The sequence below is a fragment of the Sparus aurata genome, chromosome 21 (genome assembly GCF_900880675.1).
Source record: "Sparus aurata chromosome 21, fSpaAur1.1, whole genome shotgun sequence".
In the NCBI taxonomy this organism is placed as follows: Eukaryota; Metazoa; Chordata; class Actinopteri; order Spariformes; family Sparidae; genus Sparus; species Sparus aurata.
Genome location: NC_044207.1, coordinates 27684132 through 27701785, shown reverse-complemented (window position 1 = coordinate 27701785; position 17654 = coordinate 27684132). Strand labels below are relative to the sequence as shown.

The following is a 17654-nucleotide window of genomic DNA, read 5'->3' as shown; positions in this document are numbered from 1 at the left end:
GTTTCCGCCTCAGGGCAATGTGACCTTCTCTTGTGTTGAGCCAGTTTCCGTCGCCGTGACGTTCCCCGGCCCCCAGAGCTTCCTGCAGTTGCCGGGGGCGTCGGCGTCCTCCTCCTCGGGGGGCGTGTCCGTGGGGTTCCAGTTCAGGACGTGGAACAAGGCGGGGCTTCTGCTCACCTTCGGCCTGCCTCAGGAAGGGGGCGTGGTCTGGTTGTACCTGAATGAGGCCAGGCTGCGGCTGCAGATCCATAAAGCTGGCAGGGCGCTGCTGGAGCTCACTGCAGGTCAGGCTAAAGAGACAAGCTAGCGCTTATACTTCCAAGTCAACCTAACCCAGAGCTTTTAAGACTGATCACATATAAGGGAAAGACGGTCACTTCTAACCGTTTCTCTGATAAATTGGGGCAAAGGTTTGAACCAACATCTGCTGTATCATGCTCATTGCCCAAGCTGTGGTCCGACATCAGCATCAACCTGGCAGAACACTGAGCAGCCGATAGCACTGTAAAATGACTGGGGCGTGTTCTTCTTTTCAGTAAGAAAAATAGAGGAGATAATGAGATATTGATCTATTCTCTCAACTCGGAACAACAAACAGATTCTCAAAGCAGGAACAGCCACATGGGTACTTGTTGCAGGTCAATCACACAGATAATGCAGGAAGTGGACGCCTGTGTTATCTGCACTCACCTGCTCCCAGTGGTTTTTAAATCCATTTGTACCATTTCTACCCACCAGCAGACAATTCTTACCCCAGATATCCCAAATAATTCTTGATTGATAATCTTCTAAATATTGTTTGAGCGTGCAAACATTTACAAGTTGTTTCCAAATATTTCATTTGCTGCATGTTTGGCAGTTTGTGGTGTGATGGGAGATCTAATTCAGTCCTCACTACACGAGTGCCCAAGCTTGGCTTTAGACTTGGAAAAAAGTCTCGCACCAACGGCTCGATGTGCACCCATGAACACATTAAAAAATCTAATATTCAGCAGTGCGTGTTAACGGGTGTTCGGTTCCCAGGTTCTGCTCTAAATGACGGCCAGTGGCATTCGGTGGAGCTGAACTCAAGACGAGGTCGTCTGAGCATCACTGTGGATAAAGAAGAAGGAGGCGGCGCTCATGCAAGCCCGACGTTCCCTGTCGCCATACAAAGTCAACTCTTCTTTGGTGGTAAGAGCGAAATAGATAAACTTTAGTTTTCTAAGAAATTAGACCCCATCAAGTGTCAAACAGCCTTGTGGGAGCAGATGAACAAATATTCAGAGATTAATCACGAGTCAAGTTGTCAACTCTGCATAAATATGGAAATATTGATCAATCATACTATCTACTATATGTAAGTCTTTTCATAATTAGATTAGTATTAGTATCATATTAAGACATGAGTGATAGTGAAGTCTTCTCTGACTCATATTCCCCCTCTCTTCTGTTCAGGCTGTCCCGCTGAAGACGACGGGCAGGAATGCAGAAACCCCTTTAACGTCTTCCAGGGCTGCATGCGTCTCCTGACTCTGGACAACCAGGACGTGGACCTGATCATGGTGCAGCAAAAGGAGCTGGGAACCTTCAGCAACCTGCAGATCGACATGTGTGGAATCATCGACAGGTCAGTTTCCAAAAAATTGTTCACCTCCCCTTATATTCTGTACAGCCGGAGGAGGCTGATCACATTTGCCTTTAAATGTTGAATCAATATTGGACAGAATTCTGTTGACACTTGCTTGCAGAAGTAAATGAGCACAGAGCTTTGTGTCTCTCGATACGTGACACTAAAACTACACTGAGTTTGGGTAAGTTCTTCAGTAGAAAGTACCAGGAGTAGTGTGTAAACATAGAAGAATGTTTGCTTAACCAAACACCATGATTCATGAGGAATGCAAGGAGCAGTACTGGAATTCAAAAACTCCACAAGGTCATTGCACAGACATTTGGTGTGTCTCAGTTCAGGGTCTGCATCCTTCGAAGGACCCGGCCTTTGCCGCCTTTGAAGGCGAGTCCTTCGGAGAGACATTGTTAACTGCGTCAGCCGTTGTTAAATGGGATTGTCTAGCCTTTGGAGCATTTTCTGGTTGCATCACCGGATGTTTTACCCTTATGTCATGATTTCTGCCGCCCTGGCCTGCGAAAGTGACGATCTACACCACGTGATGTCGCCATTCTTTCTCTTTCTTTCTTCTTTTTTGGGCGCTTAGAACTTTGGGATATGTGAGGCCACGAAGGATCGTAGCAGTGCATCCTCCAAAAGAGGCCGCATTTGTAGTAGCCTTTGAATGGGGAGAGCTTCCGCGCAGCATTGTCACATAATTGGCCTTCAGAAGGATGCAGACCCTGAATTGAGACACAGCAATTGTTATGTAACTGTAGTGGGGTTCGAACCCACGTGCCCATTGGATCTTAAGTCCAACACCTTAACAACTCAACCATCCTGGTGACATTTTCCTCTCATTGAACTGTAAACACCCACATTCTTTAATCAACATGGAACTGGTCGAGCATCATTACTTTCTAACCAGAAATCCTGCAAAGTAATACAAGGTCACATCCTCAACATTTCACAATAGAGAACTTATACCAGGAGTGGGATTTGAACCCACGAGGACTTGTGTCCATTGCATCTTGAGTGCAACGCCTTAACCACTCGGCCATCCTGGTGATTTACCTTCATAGCTGTAAGAGGAAAAAACAAAAGCAAGGCTATTTAATCTATTAGTAACTTCAGATACTGAGTGTGAAAGGTACTTATGCATTTTTGTCTAGACAGTGTTGATCTGATTTTTCCATACAAGGAAGACAGATTTCACGAGCCCTAAAACAAACACGCTTTGTGTACTTGAGAAGTGAGATTTAAACCAATAACTAGTCGACTCTTCTTTAGTCGATGACATTTAACAGGAAAGCAATTATGAAGAGCACTGAAAGACGTGTTAACCAATCGTTGCAACTCAGTTGTCATTTGATGCCACTAAAAGCAACGCAGGTTGCCTGAAATACCAGGAGTGGGGTTCGAACCCACGAGGGCTTCTGCCCATTGGAACTTAAGTCCAACGCCTTAACCACTCGGCCATCCTGGTCACATTTGATGTTAAACATTCACAACAGGTGTAGGAGATGACAACATCAAGTTGATTTAATCAATCAATCATTGAAATGAAGTGCTGAGTGTTGAAGGTCAATGGATGCTGATTCTGGCATGTTTGTCTGAACAAACATAAACATGGGGATGAACTGGTCAAGCATCATAACAGTCATCATGACTCTCTAACCAGAAACGCTGCTGCAAAGTACACAAAGTCACATCAACATTACACAATAGAGAGGTTATACCAGGAGTGGGATTTGAACCCACGAGGACTTGTGTCCATTGCATCTTGAGTGCAACGCCTTAACCACTCGGCCATCCTGGTGACTTCTACTGCTGATTTGCAACAGGACAAGAACAACATCAGGTTGATTTAATCAGTCGGTTACTTGAGATACTGAGTGTGAAAGGTCAGAGTGGAAGTGACCCCGCCAGATTTGTCGATCTGATTTGTTCAAGGATGACAGGTTTCAACAGGTTTCAACAGGTCTCATGAGCCTTACAACAAACATGCGTTGTGTATTTGAGGAGTAAGATTTAAACCAGCCATCCTTGTGGCTTTAAACAGAAATGCAGTTATAAAGGGCACTGAAAGACCGGTTCATTGCGTCTCAGCTGTCAGCTGACACTAGAGCAGCACAGGCTGCATATGTTGCCTGACATACATGGAGTATTTGAAGTCAAAATCTCCACTGGCTGTCCTTAAACATTAAGATATTCCAGTGGCTCTGACTACCAGGAGTGGGGGTCGAACCCACGAGGGCTTCTGCCCATTGGAACTTAAGTCCAACGCCTTAACCACTCGGCCATCCTGGTGACTTTTCCTTTTCACATGTGAAGCTAAACACCCACAATTGTTGAAGGAGATGTCAACAGTACGTTGTTTTAATCAATCATTGAAATGAAAATGCTGCGTGGTAAAAGTTTTGAGGATTGTTGATTCTGGCCCTACATAGGATACATAAGTCTTCCTAGTGAACCTTTCACGATCTGATGATGCGATTCTAAAGACATGTGATTGTTCAGATTCTTATCTCAAACATAACTGTGGGGATGTCTCTAGGTGAGAATCGACAATCACCCAGGATTTACCCTGAAGAAATCTGAGTACACAAAGTGACATCTTCAGCATTTCACAATATAGAGCTGATACCAGGAGTGGGATTTGAACCCACGAGGACTTGTGTCCATTGCATCTTGAGTGCAACGCCTTAACCACTCGGCCATCCTGGTGACTTCAACTGCTCGCTCACCTTAGGACAAGAACAACAGCAAGTTGACCGAATCAATAAGTTACTTGAGATACTGAGTGTGAAAGGTCAGCGTACGATGGCATTTTTCTGTAAAAAGTGTTAATCTATTTGTCGATACAGGAACGACAGGTTTCAACAGGACTTGTGTTCATTGCATCGTGAGTGCCACACCTCAACCACTCGACCATCCTGGTGAGATAAGCAGCTAAAGGCCATAAAACAACTGTGAAGAAGGAGACAAAATGAAGCTGTTGTTGCTGACTGTGCCGTTTAACGTCTGACGTCAACTATCGTCTATTTAGAAATCTCATTTAGACAGAAAACGTGTGACAACTCATTCTTCTTCCGCCTCAAAGCAGAATTAAATAAACAGTATTTTCCAGGACAAAACACAAACAGTTTATTTGACAGACTGTAATAGAAACGTTAGAAATGTTTCTTCTGTTGCTGATTGTTTTATCATGCAGCGCTTCTTCTTGTTTGGAAACAATGAATGAAAATGTTTCTTTCCTTTTCCGAGCTGACAGAATAATGTACTCGCAAGAGAGAATGCATCGTCCAGGACACACACACACACACACACACACACACACACACACACACGCTCAGTATATATTGTGAAAATCACAGTTATTGTTCGGGGGTGTTACAATTGTCTGTATCTGTTCCTACGGGAACTCGCAGGGAGCCACAGTGGACGTTAAAGCAGCAGGCGAATGCACACGATTTTGAAAAGAGATGTTCCAACATTCACATTTCAGTGTTCAGGTGTCCATGTGTCAGTATGTTGTGTAGCCCTGCTGTCCAATTGTTTCAATTTATACCTCCTTCGTGTCTTGAATTGGCAAGTCGAGCCATAAATGTTGAGTTACATTGCTTTTCTTATGGAGTCACATAGAGAGTGATTCAATATAAGGTGGGTTTTAGATTGTATAACCGCCACATCAACCTTTGGTGATACAGTAACGTATGATAGAGAAACAAAGACTATAAAAACCAAGACACAAAATGGGAGTTAAGGACTTTAATCTTTGGCATTTGAGACAGAAATAGAGATGAACTTTGTTTCCAAGAAGCAATTACAACACTCAAAGACGTGTCTTTCTTCAAACTGTCAATGATTAACATTTGGAGAACAAAAACGGTGATGATCTTCAAGCTCTAATCGAATGAACGGAACACCTCCCTCCATCCGTAATCTATAATATCTACCCCAGGGTCGCTGGGGACTGGAACCAATCCCCGCTGACACTCGGCGAGAGGTCACCAGGTCGTCACAGGGCTGACACACAGCGACAAACAACCATTCACCCTCACATTCAAACCTGTGGGAGATTGTTTGTGCTGTGGGAGGAAGCTGGAGCACCTGGAGCAAACAAAATGTGGACGGAATATAAAACAGAATACTTTCTATCTGTTAATCCGTCAGTGTTTTGATATTAAATTTTTTTTAAATCCATGAGCAGGTTCCAGATAATGAGAAATAGTGACAAATTTGTAATTTATAGGATTCACGGTGTTTGAATCAGTCATGAATGTAGTGTAAGTCTGCTGAAAGACACAAAAACATTTTTAAATGATTGGTTTTACAATCTATGTGAGCGTAATTTTGCCACCTAAGCAAGTAAGATAAATATTTTAAATGAGAGTCATCGATGGTAAGATGATCATCGAAAGTATAAATCCATACTGTCCCCTATATCCAGATCAAGTTGTAATCACTAGTGGATATCAGCCACCTGAATATGCCAGAATACGATCCATTATTACATCACATAGTTGAATGTCAAAATAAAAAAAGAGCTAACTCTGGTAATGTTAAAGAAAGTGAGAAAAAATTCCCAAATGTATCCCTTCATCCGAGACCAATCTTACCTCCAAGTTTTCTCCTGAAAATCCATTCAGTACTTTTCGTGTTATCCTCTGTTAACCAACGAACCCAACAAACAACATGTATCTTCCTTGGCAGAGACAACTAGATAAAACATTTAAGACCAAACACATAGATAAATAAATTCAAGTAACACAACAGCGAAAGTGATGTCCAAGTCGTCCGTTACAGAGAAGAGTTTTCCCTCATAAAACCACAGATTCACGTCCAAATTCTCAATCTTTACATAATGTTTATATTCCAAGTACTCTCTTAATAACTAATATGAAGTCACAACTCCGTCCTCCATCTATCTTGTCTTGGAAAAGAGCGAAGAGAGAGAGAGAGAGAGAGACTGCAGAACAAATTGTTTGCTGTTTTGGTGTGACGCCAAATAGGAGCACAATTAATGAGACAATTACAGCAATTATAAACCTCCCCTGGGGCGTAACACACACACACACACACACTAAACTCGATGTAAACACCAACATACGTGCACGGATATCGAACCGACCGCGTATCTCTGCCAGATAAGGAGAATCCGCTCCAGTGCTTTTAATTTAACACGTTTCTGCGTTCATCAGATTATTATGCAGCAGAATGCAGCAGATCTGACTGCTCGCTGAAACAGACCTATAATAAAGAAAAAAAAAAAAGAGGCTTTTTATTTTTTCCCGGAAAAGAGAAAAATCATCTGCCAGATGCTCTCTGGCTGTAATCCTGCTGATTGAATTTTGGGCCCATGGGATATATTGTACTGTAAACTCTGCTGGAAAATGGACTCACCCACACCGCTTCAGTGTTGTGGTCATACTTCAGAGCAGGTTATTATATCTGCAGCTGTGTGTGTGTGTGTGTGTGTGTGTGTGTGTGTGCTTTATGATTGTTGCCAGCAGCAAAGAGTATTATTAGCCAAAGCAAACAGTCCATTAAAAAGCAAAAAATGGAGCTCAAACCCACGAGGAGAGACTCTGCAGCATCAGTTCACACCTTGTGTTGAGGCAAACCGGCCTGTTTAAAGGTCACATCAGGACAATGTTAGCTTAGCGCACGCAGGAGAACATTAAGGTGCCTGTCAGGGTGCACGTGTGTTGTGTCATAAAATCAACATAATTATAGTAATTGTCTTTCGCTTGACTTATAGAACAGCATGTTGAGAAATCTTTTGCCGTTCCGTATGTAGAGTAGTTGTTATCATCATTGGGGGATCTTTGATGGGGTTAAAGGACCTTTTTTTTTTCTTTTCTTCGTGTGTTATGTTGTTCTTGTGTATGTTGGAAGTTAATAAGGTCAAAGGCAGCATCAACAGAAGGAACAGACGGAAAACACTGCTCCTGAAACGTCCCGTCAGTGGTCCCGCCTTTAATTCTGTGACTTTGTGACATCACACTACGTCATCATGTCACAAATTTGCACACCATTGTTGTGTCTCAATTCAGGGTCTGCATCCTTCTTAGGAGCATTTGAAGGCCAATTATGTAACAACGCCGCGTGAAGGCTGCCCAATCCGAAGGCTCCTCCAAATGTGGCCTTATTTTCCTTCTTTTTGGAGGATGCACCGCTACTCTCCTTCGTGGCCTCACATATCCCAAGATTCTTTGCATGCCCGAAAAAAAAGAAAGAAAGAGAGAAAATGGCGACATCGTGTGGCGTAGATCGTCACTTTCAGAAATCGTGACGTAAGGGTAAAACATCTGGTGACGCAACCAGGAAATGCTCCAGAGGTTAGACCGTCCCATTTAACAACGGTTGACACGGTTAACAAGGTCTCTCCGAAGGACTCGCCTTCAAAGACCGCGAACGCCGGGTCCTTCAGAGGATGCAGACCCTGAATTGAGACACAGCACAAATACCTAGTGGCTAGGTTTGGGACGTATTAATTCATTTAGCACAGCTGCTCTGTTGTGGTCAGGCGTGTGTGAGCCGACCAATCACCTGATCACCTGACTGACACACCCGTTCCGTTCCCTCATCGACTCTGCAGCTACCTGGCCGACTCCGCCCACTCCCTCACCTTGTTTCCGCTCCCTCACGCACGCCAGTCTTTCTTGTAGCTTTGTTGAGTTTCTGCTTTTTCCAGTATTTGAGTTTCTTTCACCTACTTGCCTACTGCTGGTCTGCATCTAACCTTTTTTTTTTTTTTTTTTTTTACCATAAATCACTTGACGTTATCCTGCTGCCTCTTCTGTCATCGGCTTTTTTTTTGGTCCGCGCCCTGTTGATCACTAACAGCAGCCATGAAAGACGGGGACAATTTGTCTGTATAATGAATACTTCAGATACTTTACAGACTAAAGTAAATGATCTGAAAACTTTTTTTTCCGCCACTGGGTTTTCAGTGATTGAACAAAGGCTTGGTGCACTGCGCAGTCTGAGGGAGGAGGAGGGGAACCGGAGCCAATATACTCTGTGACAGAAGTTAAATGGCTGTGTTGAATTTTTGGCTCACGGGGTGCTCAGAGTCCTACCTTATATCCTTTTTTCTAGAAATGTAACTCCAGCCTTTTCATCATCATCACCATCATCATCACGGCTTTGCAGAGAAATGTCTCCACCTCAAGAATCGTATCTGTTAGCGTCTCGAGCCGATCGATGTCACTTCCTACGCACTAAAACTCCTGATAGAAAAATAAGTGGGCGGCAGGCAGCGGCCGTTTGGGTTAATATTTAACATGAGTTTAATGTGAATGCTAACTAGCTCACTTTAGATCAAAGCAGTATTGAGATAAATGGGGGTGAAATTCACACAGCAGCGGGCTGACAGGCTGCTGAGTCAGGGCCTTTTATCTACAGGCTGCAGATTCTGTGCAGTCGTCCGTTTTCTCTTCGGTATTCCTGCAAACACACACACTTGAAATGTCGTCACATACGTTCACATTTAACGCTCACAACATGCGTTCCTTCGATATTACGATATAAACAGGAGCATGCCAGTTACCAGCTCCCCCCCAACCCCCCCCCCCGGACACGGACACAAACACACCACACACACTGAGAAATGTTGCAGTGGAATTGGAGTGAAGTTAGTTATTATGTTTTTTTTTTACGTCTGTGTGTGTACCGAACCCTGCCGAAGGAACCGGCCATGAAAGCAACACACAAAATGTTGTTTTCTGAGTCAGATACAAGAAGAAAACAAGGATTTTAAAAGAGGTCAAGGCAGGATCGATATAAAGACGGGTTGAAGAAACATCGCTTGCAAAGTAATGTAATATTTATCAAAGGTTCTGATGCCCAGAGGTCAACAACAGTAGAGAGGGAAAGATCACGTGGCTGTAATGTAACATGAAGACAGGCAACATGTGAGCAACTAAGCAGGCAAAGAGCTTCCACCAGTCTTTAAGAACAGCTAGTTATCTTTGTTCATATCCTGTCTGTGGCAGCTAAGTTATTTGTACAACCCAATCTCCAGAAATGTACAGATATGTGGCCAACTTATAATTTTAATTTAATATGGTCTAGTCAGGTTTAGACCACAGAAACCATGTGGTTGAGGGCAGGAAAACATGATGTTTTTGCTTAAAATTCCTGGTTTTGTCAGCACAAGAATGATCGGAAATGTCCCAACATCTTGTCAAAAATATCCTGTTTTGTCACCACTAAAGTTGCTGAAAAATGTCCTTATGTGTAGTCAAAAATATTCTGTTAGTTGCTGCAAACACGGCTGGAAAATGTCCCGACCCAGATGTTCCCCAGCCTTCTTACCTCGCTTCAACACCTCTGACGAATTGTTCAGCTGCTGATGTGGAAGTCAGCCAGTATATTTGTAATGTGGTCGTGAAGTGTTCATGGCTCGGTTTACATTTGAACATATCATTATGCCTGGGCTGGCTGAAATCAAATAAACTGACAGAACTTTCAAAAGTCCTGTAACATAGGCTATGTTGATGTCTTTAAACTAGAACCTCAAAATACGGGTAAATCAAGAACCCAAGTCTGAAAACGTGGTTTGCAACCAGCTCAGAATATTTTCTCTGTCCTCTGTCGGAAGGAAACTTTTCTCCCGATGACATCAACTGAAAGAAAGTTGTGAGGAATTTAAATGATTTTGTTCTGTTGCTCAGCTGAACCGTCTTTCCAGTCCACATTAGAGAATTAACTTTCCAGAGAGAGTGTTTTTTTTTCCCTTTTTCAGTCCAGCAGCCTCCCACCACACGATGCCTAAATGGAAAATGTGACCTTTTCAAAATACTGCGACTGAAATATGTATCTCTCCGCTTGTTTCATTGTTCCTGACCCTCCTACACACATTTGGCCGTGAAACAAATAACGTGCTTGAATCAACATAATCCGCAGTGCTGTTCCGCCCGTTTGATGAAAAAAGCTTTACGTAACCGACTAATTGTGCACACTGAAGCGCACTTTGTTTTTGTGATGACAACGAGAGTTTGACAGCAATTTTAGCCGATCATCACCGTCTATGAAATAACCGCAGGAGGTCGAGGTTTTGTTCCTCACAGCCAGATCCCCTCCAGCCAATGTTTGTAGGATAAATGACTCAGCTGAAACATAAAAGATGCTTTAGCTTTTTTTTTTTTTAAACAAAATGACAGGAAGGCGTCTACGGGCATCGACCGTATCGAAAGCTTTTTGGCAGCAAAACCTGCGGAATTGTTTCCAAAACGTTCGAGCTGCCAAAACAAGCAAATGGATTTTTTTTTTTTTAAACCTGCTGTCTCAGTGCTTATAAAGAATCTATAACAATGCATCCGTGTCTTCCTCCCAAACACAGGTGAACCTGAGAAACGTTGTGATGAACCTCTCCTGTCTCTTCCAGGTGTTCGCCCAGTCGCTGTGAACACGGCGGCCGCTGCAGTCAGTCCTGGATCGCCTTCCACTGCAACTGCTCCGACAGCGGCTACAGCGGAGCGACCTGCCACAGCTGTAAGTCACCTGTCAGATAAAACAACAGCACACACAGCAATTCATGGAACAGCAGGGCCAGGTTGAACCATTAGACCCGCCAGTTCCTCCCACTGCAATCGCTCTGTGACCCGCTGCTTTTTACATTAAGTCCCCATCAGGTACAGAGCGCTCAACGTGGAGCCGCAATCCCGCTACGTGTTAAATGATTTCAACATACTGCGTAGAAATATGCACCGAATAAGCTCAAATGACATAATGAAGCTATTAAAAGTCGATTTTGATAATATGTGCTGTTGTTTTTTGGCAAATACGCTCAGAGGGAATCTGGGTTGTTCAGCCTGTTTGTGTTAAAGGGATATTCCGGTGTAAATTTAATCCATGGTCTAAATCACCGTGAAACTGTGTTACACTCCCTCTCGAGAGATCAAGTTAGCAGACCGCTAATTTACGGAGTTTTATCAACCTCAGAAACGACCGCACGACAACAATACACTGCAGTAAATGGATCCAAATATAAACCGCCGCCAAAAAGCCCCAAATAATGCTCAGAACAGCACCAAACTTCAGCAACAGTTCAAATAGGGTCTCAGCACATAGTCCGGGGCATCTAACCTCCGCTAGCTTAGCTGGATTTCTACTGAACAGCTGACTAAATTTACCACTCTTCTGCAGCAGCTTCCTGTTGGCGCGAAGTCCCGACGAGTCGATTACCGAGTGCAGTAGAGTTCCGCGGCTCATGGATGAAAATGTTTGATTATGACTCCATGGAAAAGCAATCAAAGTTCGTATGTGTCTTACCTGCCAGTTTATAACAGTTATTATCTAGAGCGGACAGGGAAAAGAACGGAACTGAGCATTTCTAACTGCACTCGGTAATCGACGCGTCGGGACTTCCCCGACCCGGAAGCTGATGGAGGAGAGTTGAAGTCTGTTTTTAGCTTCACAATAGAAATCCAGCTAAGACTCGAGAGGGAGTCTAACACAGTTTCACAGTGTGTTAGACCATGGATTAAATTTACACCGGAATATCCCTTTAAGTTGTTTTTTTCTGATGCACACGAGTCACAGGAAGCTGGTCCGTGTGGCTGGAGGGCGAACGAAGCGCAGGACATTGAATCCAGTGTGTGATTTGATTCGGGAACTAGCTGTTTCTTGTGCTTCTAGTCATTTTGTGAAGTTTAGCTAAGACCAAAATCAGCTGGTGAGCTATGAGACGGCTGTTAAAGAGGCAAGAACAGCCTGTTTCTCATCTCTACATTTCTGTCATTTCCTCTACACAGGCATCGCTCAGGAAAATGCTGCTACTGAGCTCTTTTTATCAGTTGACCTTTAAGACTTTATATGTCCCGTATTAAACCAGACAGTGACTAACCCTGGTGGCTTTTTCAGTCGAACTGGTGATAAGTACCAAAAAAGGGTTGCTGGCTGATCTAAAAAACAGAATATAGCAACAAAGCTGTGATGGATAAAATGGAAATTACAATGAAGTGATGAGAGGCACAATGTGAGAGAGAAACAGCGCTAGAAAGGCCGATGATGAGTTTTTCTTTTATGCGCAGTCACTTTTATCTTGTGCAGAAAGAAGTATCAAAAGATACGACTCTACCACAGAAGAGTAATGTCGCTGGAGCACGTTAAGAAAAAAGAGGCATGAAAAATGGATGAGTAGAACGGGCCTGGAGGCTGCTGGTAATTTCTCTGTGTTGGTACTTTTATGTACATGTCAGCTCTCTCATGTCAAGAGTGTTTAAGGCACTTTTCAAGTTGGCAGCTCCAAGTGGCAAAGAGGCTTACAGCTCACAGCCTGAACTTCAAAACGGCAGAAAATCTGTGATTCCAGGGTTGCCAATCACAGATGCACTCAGGAGCCATATTGTTCAGCACTTATACAGTTTTTTTTTATGCCTTAAGTGAAGCTGCTGCAAATTGTGAGTTACGACTGAACAACAAAAGCCGTGTCCTTGTGTTTTCAGGGTCTTGGCTGCAGCCAGGGGAACATTTTTCAAATCAAGCGACCAATTTGTGAGCTTCATTTGATGCCCGGCTCAGCAACTGTGGAAGATTTATAAAAAACCTGTTTGTTTAATGAGTGATATGATGGAGGTTAATGAGACTGTAGCCGTGACTAAACTGCCAAACAGTGAATGGATGGTAATAGGCTGAGATTTACTCATTCTGCGCCAAATTCCCTCGAGTTAAAATCCTCGAGACAGAACGAGGAGAGTTTCCCACACGGTTCACCTCTGGTCTCATCTTTTAGTGCTGATGTTTCTGTGAAAACCTTTTTTTTTTTTCCTAATGACACTGAGGAACTGTGATGAATAAAAGGCCTTTGGCTGCGCAGAAGAAGAAAGATAAACAGGTGTGGGAACTGTTAGGTTTAACACTGAATAAAACAATCACAAACAGACACGGACTCAGAGTTTGTCTTTCATTGCAAAGGGGAAGCACGGAGGTCAGCACTGTGAGTCTGACCATCAGCGTTCCAACGAGCTCTTCCCCATGCACATCTTTTATTGTCATACATTTGGGTGTGATCGCATATGATTGGTTCTTACAAGATAACAAGTTGCAGAGTGTTGCTATGCAAGATTCAGGCACATATACATTTCTGTGGTTAATGAGGTGTAACGTAACGCTCCCACCTTCTTTGTTTCAGGCATGTTCTGTGCTTTGCACGACATACATACATACATAGACAGTTGTTATTCACACATAAACAGTTTAGCTTCACCCTGTGGTTGAACAGCAAGACGCTGTTCCTCATAGTATTTGTCCACTCAGGTGACCTTGTAGCTTTCTGCTGATAGAGCAAGAATGTTGATTAAATACAAAAGCTTATGCGAGAAACTCATAATATCTTGGTTACATTTTTCCAACATTTCCCTCCTGTTTATCAGTTTTGAACTAGTTTTTTTTTTTTTTTTTTTTCCAGACATTTACTACCTGTTATTCACAGTTTCAGTAAGGTCATCATTGTGCTTTGGTTCAAACAACACTTTCAGACATTCCAACTTTAAAGTTTTATCCTTCAGTTGGTACAGGCTCATAGTTATGTGACAGTAATTGCATTTGCACAAAACTTCTTTCAATCATTTTTTCCAACATCGATCGAAGACATGGCAGTAGACATGATACAACCAGGCAAATTAATACAAGTACAATGATAACAGGGGCTAATGCTTTGAGTAAGACTTGCCACCAGGAGCTGGAAAACAGTCTGTCTAACCAGACAGCTGGAGGTGACGCCCCTGGGGTGTTGTCCAGTACATACCTCTGGAGGTCGGTGAGATTTTGTAACGCTCTATGTGTTTCTCCTCCATCGCTGAGACCGTCCGGAATATATGTACAGCAGGTTTCTCCAATGATGGTGCACACTCCTCCTTGTGACGCCGCCAGTAGATCGAGGACGATGCGATTCTGCATCACCATTTCACGGATGCTGCGCTGTTCCTTCGCCAGTGAGCGCCCGAGGGCTAGGGTGACGTTGGCCAGGGCGTCCTACATTGTCCGAGCCTTTTCCTGACCTCCTGATAGAGCAGGGATCGGTTGGTTTCTTCACTGGGTTTGAGACGCTTGGCTTCTATACGGCCAAGCCCCTTTGTAGCCCAGACTTCCCCACTACTCAGTTGAGGTAGGAAGCGGCTGTAGTTTGCAGTGACTGAGATGAATCCACGTGGTTCTTTCTGCAACTTTCACAGCAGTGGGCGTCGTCAGTAGCACTTGGTAAGGCCCCTCCCACCGTGGGCTGGACCAGCACTTCCTCTTCATGACTTTTACGAACACCCAATCGCCTGGCACCACCTTCGGGATTTCCTGGGGGAGGGGAGAGGAATCAGACGGCAGTAAATTTGCATTTGACACTTGTTTTTCTGAGAACAGCTTCCTCATGTGTTCTGCTAATGTTGTTTCTTCATCTGCTTTCTCGATTTCTGAGGAGAAAGCTGGAAGTTTAAACGCCCTTCCGTGCGGCCTTCTGCATGTCTATGATAACGTCACGGGTGATAAGGGAGTCATCAGGCTCAGAGTTATAAGTATCTGACTTCCCGAAAGAGCCGACCGCGGCTGCTTTTGCAACTTCTATCCCAGTCATTTGGGGCTGATTGATTGTCAGGCCTTCTGTCTCCCCACCCTGATTTGCGTCTTTGGTTACCCATGTAGCTACCCCTGTAGCCTCCCCGGCCAGATCTACATTCCCTGGACCAATGTCCACGTTTCCCACATCGATGACACGCATTGGGGTCTGCGCTCTCAGAACGTCTAACCCACTGCATCGTATCTGGGATGCTAGCGGTATCTAGCCCTATATAACGTCTTCGCACCCAGGCGGCTACGCCTGGCTGGAGTCCGTTTATTATAGCTAGTTTGAGGTGTTGTTGGTAAGCACTTTTTTCGTCCTCATCATGAGTAATGCCGCTGTTAGCCCGGAAAACGTTTTCCATTCGGGCTTTAAAATCATCGGGGTCTTCGCCGGGTTTTTGTTTAACTGCGGCTATGCGGGCATAATCTGCTCTCTTGGCGAACGTTGTTTTAATGCGGCCGAATAAAGCGTCGAGGTTATCTTTATAGCCCCCCGTCAGAGTACCGTCTTCAGGATAAGAATGTATTGTTCCGTCGTCAGCTCGGCCTGTATAATTCCCTTTAACCCTTGCCCATTTTCTAGCTAGAGCCGACTGTATTGCCTCCCCAGCTTCATGCCCATTTAGTCTGTAAGAGTGGATGAGGTCAGTCATATTTGTTACCCATTCTTCGGGGTCTTCTTCGGGGCTTGGGATGCCGGCTACGGCGTTTGCAGCCTCCTGCAGATTCCAGGGCCTAAATACATACATAGTTGGTCTCTGCCCGTTGGCTGTATTGGGATTCGGAACCTGAATCATAGGGTAGGTTTCATATGGAGATTCTGGCCCGAGCCTGTATCGGATTGGAGTTTGTAAAGTCTCTCTTTTTCGGAGAGCATGTTGAGTGGATTCTTTAGAATCTGTTTTCTTGGCTGCAGCCTTCAACTTATCTTTTGGATAAAATGTTTCAACATTCTCAGGGGAGTCAGTCTGTACCGCACGACTGGGCTCTCCGCCTACAGCTGCATGTGGAGTCGGAGAAGGAGGGGTTGGAGGTGAAAGTGGAGGGGGTGAGTAGGGAGGGGAAAAGGTTCCCCCCACCACTGTTTCATTATCTTCTTTTCGTACAAACAGTACCTTGGCATCTTTATTTTTCTGCCTTTCCTGCTTTTGTTTATTCACGTTCTGTTGCCTTTTCTCCGCCTGTTCGAGCCACTTTTTAGCGTTCCTTAATTCATCCATTCGCTTATCTTTTTTTCTACCACGTTTAGCGACTACGCTCGCTTCTAAACGCGAGACCAGCTCTTTTAATTCTTCTACTCTAAGTCGACCTGTTATACCGTACTTTTTTTTCCATTTTTTTAGATACTGTACACTGTGGGGATGGAGTTGCTGCATGAACTTCTCATCACCCGAGGCCTCTCGGTCCTTTTTGGACCCACAACTGTTATTACAGTTACCCATTTTTATTAGACGTCGTACTATTCCTTACAATATTGTTCCTAGGCCTTTTTACCTCATAGGCTTTTTTACCTCACTCTGTATAGTGTTTTTCAGTGTTTAGCGCCCATGGTCTACTTCAACAGGCCACTGATTTACGTTGACACCGTTAAGGGTTCGGTCAGTGCTGCTGCTTCAACTCATGGGATACTACACATCACTATTTAGTTTTTAGCCTATTTTATTCCCTTGTGGTCCTTCAGCGCCACTTATTCTACTCGGGTTATTTCAGCATAACCATGCTCAGTATACTCACTTTATCTGCAGTCCGGTCTGGTATGTCTGTCCGGATCCCGTCAATCCAGCCCTGTTCAGTTGGAGGGGACGTCTATACTACCGGCCGAGCGGAGAATTCACTCCCCCGGGCTTTCCTTCAGGCCACCTGTTGTGGTCCTGGCCGTCGACGGGCTTCGGTGTGTCGTCCTCCTTCTGGCAGAGCTGGTATGTTGGGATCCGGGTTACGGCACCAAGAAATGTTAGGTTTAACACTGAATAAAACAATCACAAACAGACACGGACTCAGAGTTTGTCTTTCTTTGCAAAGGGGAAGCACGGAGGTCAGCACTGTGAGTCTGACCATCAGCGTTCCAACGAGTTCTTCCCCATGCACATCTTTTATTGTCATACATTTGGGCGTGATCGCATATGATTGGTTCTTACAAGATAACAAGTTGCAGAGTGTTGCTATGCAAGATTCAGGCACATATACATTTCTGTGGTTAATGAGGTGTAACGTTACGCTCCCACCTTCTTTGTTTCAGGCATGTTCTGTGCTTTGCACGACATACATACATACATAGACAGTTGTTATTCACACATAAACGGTATAGCTTCACCCTGTGGTTGAACAGCAAGACGCTGTTCCTCATCGGATTTGTCCACTCATGTGACCTTGTAGCTTTCTGCTGATAGAGCAAGAATGTTGATTAAATACAAAAGCTATGCGAGAAACTGATAATATCTTGGTTACATTTTTCCAACAGAACCTTTAGAAATGGATTTGGAGAGGCAGACTTCTGGAG

General features: G+C 44.1%; 1 protein-coding gene, 1 long non-coding RNA gene and 5 other non-coding genes across 7 annotated transcripts in view; 1 reads left to right on the top strand and 6 right to left on the bottom strand.

Annotated features, from left to right (window-relative positions):
* Nucleotides 1-17654, top strand: part of LOC115572765 (contactin-associated protein-like 4) — a 115901-nt gene that overhangs the window by 61226 nt on the left and 37021 nt on the right. The window contains 4 exon segments of the mRNA XM_030403200.1: nt 14-284; nt 1024-1173; nt 1438-1609; nt 10986-11092. Of these exon segments, the coding sequence (XP_030259060.1) occupies nt 14-284; nt 1024-1173; nt 1438-1609; nt 10986-11092 (700 nt within the window).
* Nucleotides 2573-2655, bottom strand: trnal-caa (transfer RNA leucine (anticodon CAA)). The gene has a single exon. It is a non-coding gene; the product is annotated as a tRNA-Leu (tRNA).
* trnal-uaa (transfer RNA leucine (anticodon UAA)) lies at nt 2992-3074 on the bottom strand. Its single transcript has one exon. It is a non-coding gene; the product is annotated as a tRNA-Leu (tRNA).
* trnal-caa (transfer RNA leucine (anticodon CAA)) lies at nt 3325-3407 on the bottom strand. Its single transcript has one exon. It is a non-coding gene; the product is annotated as a tRNA-Leu (tRNA).
* On the bottom strand, nt 3816-3898 carry trnal-uaa (transfer RNA leucine (anticodon UAA)). Its single transcript has one exon. It is a non-coding gene; the product is annotated as a tRNA-Leu (tRNA).
* trnal-caa (transfer RNA leucine (anticodon CAA)) lies at nt 4233-4315 on the bottom strand. The gene has a single exon. It is a non-coding gene; the product is annotated as a tRNA-Leu (tRNA).
* Nucleotides 13498-17385, bottom strand: LOC115572766 (uncharacterized). Its single transcript, XR_003982152.1, has 2 exons — nt 16889-17385; nt 13498-14890 (listed from the first exon to the last, which is right to left on the bottom strand). It is a non-coding gene; the product is annotated as an uncharacterized LOC115572766 (long non-coding RNA).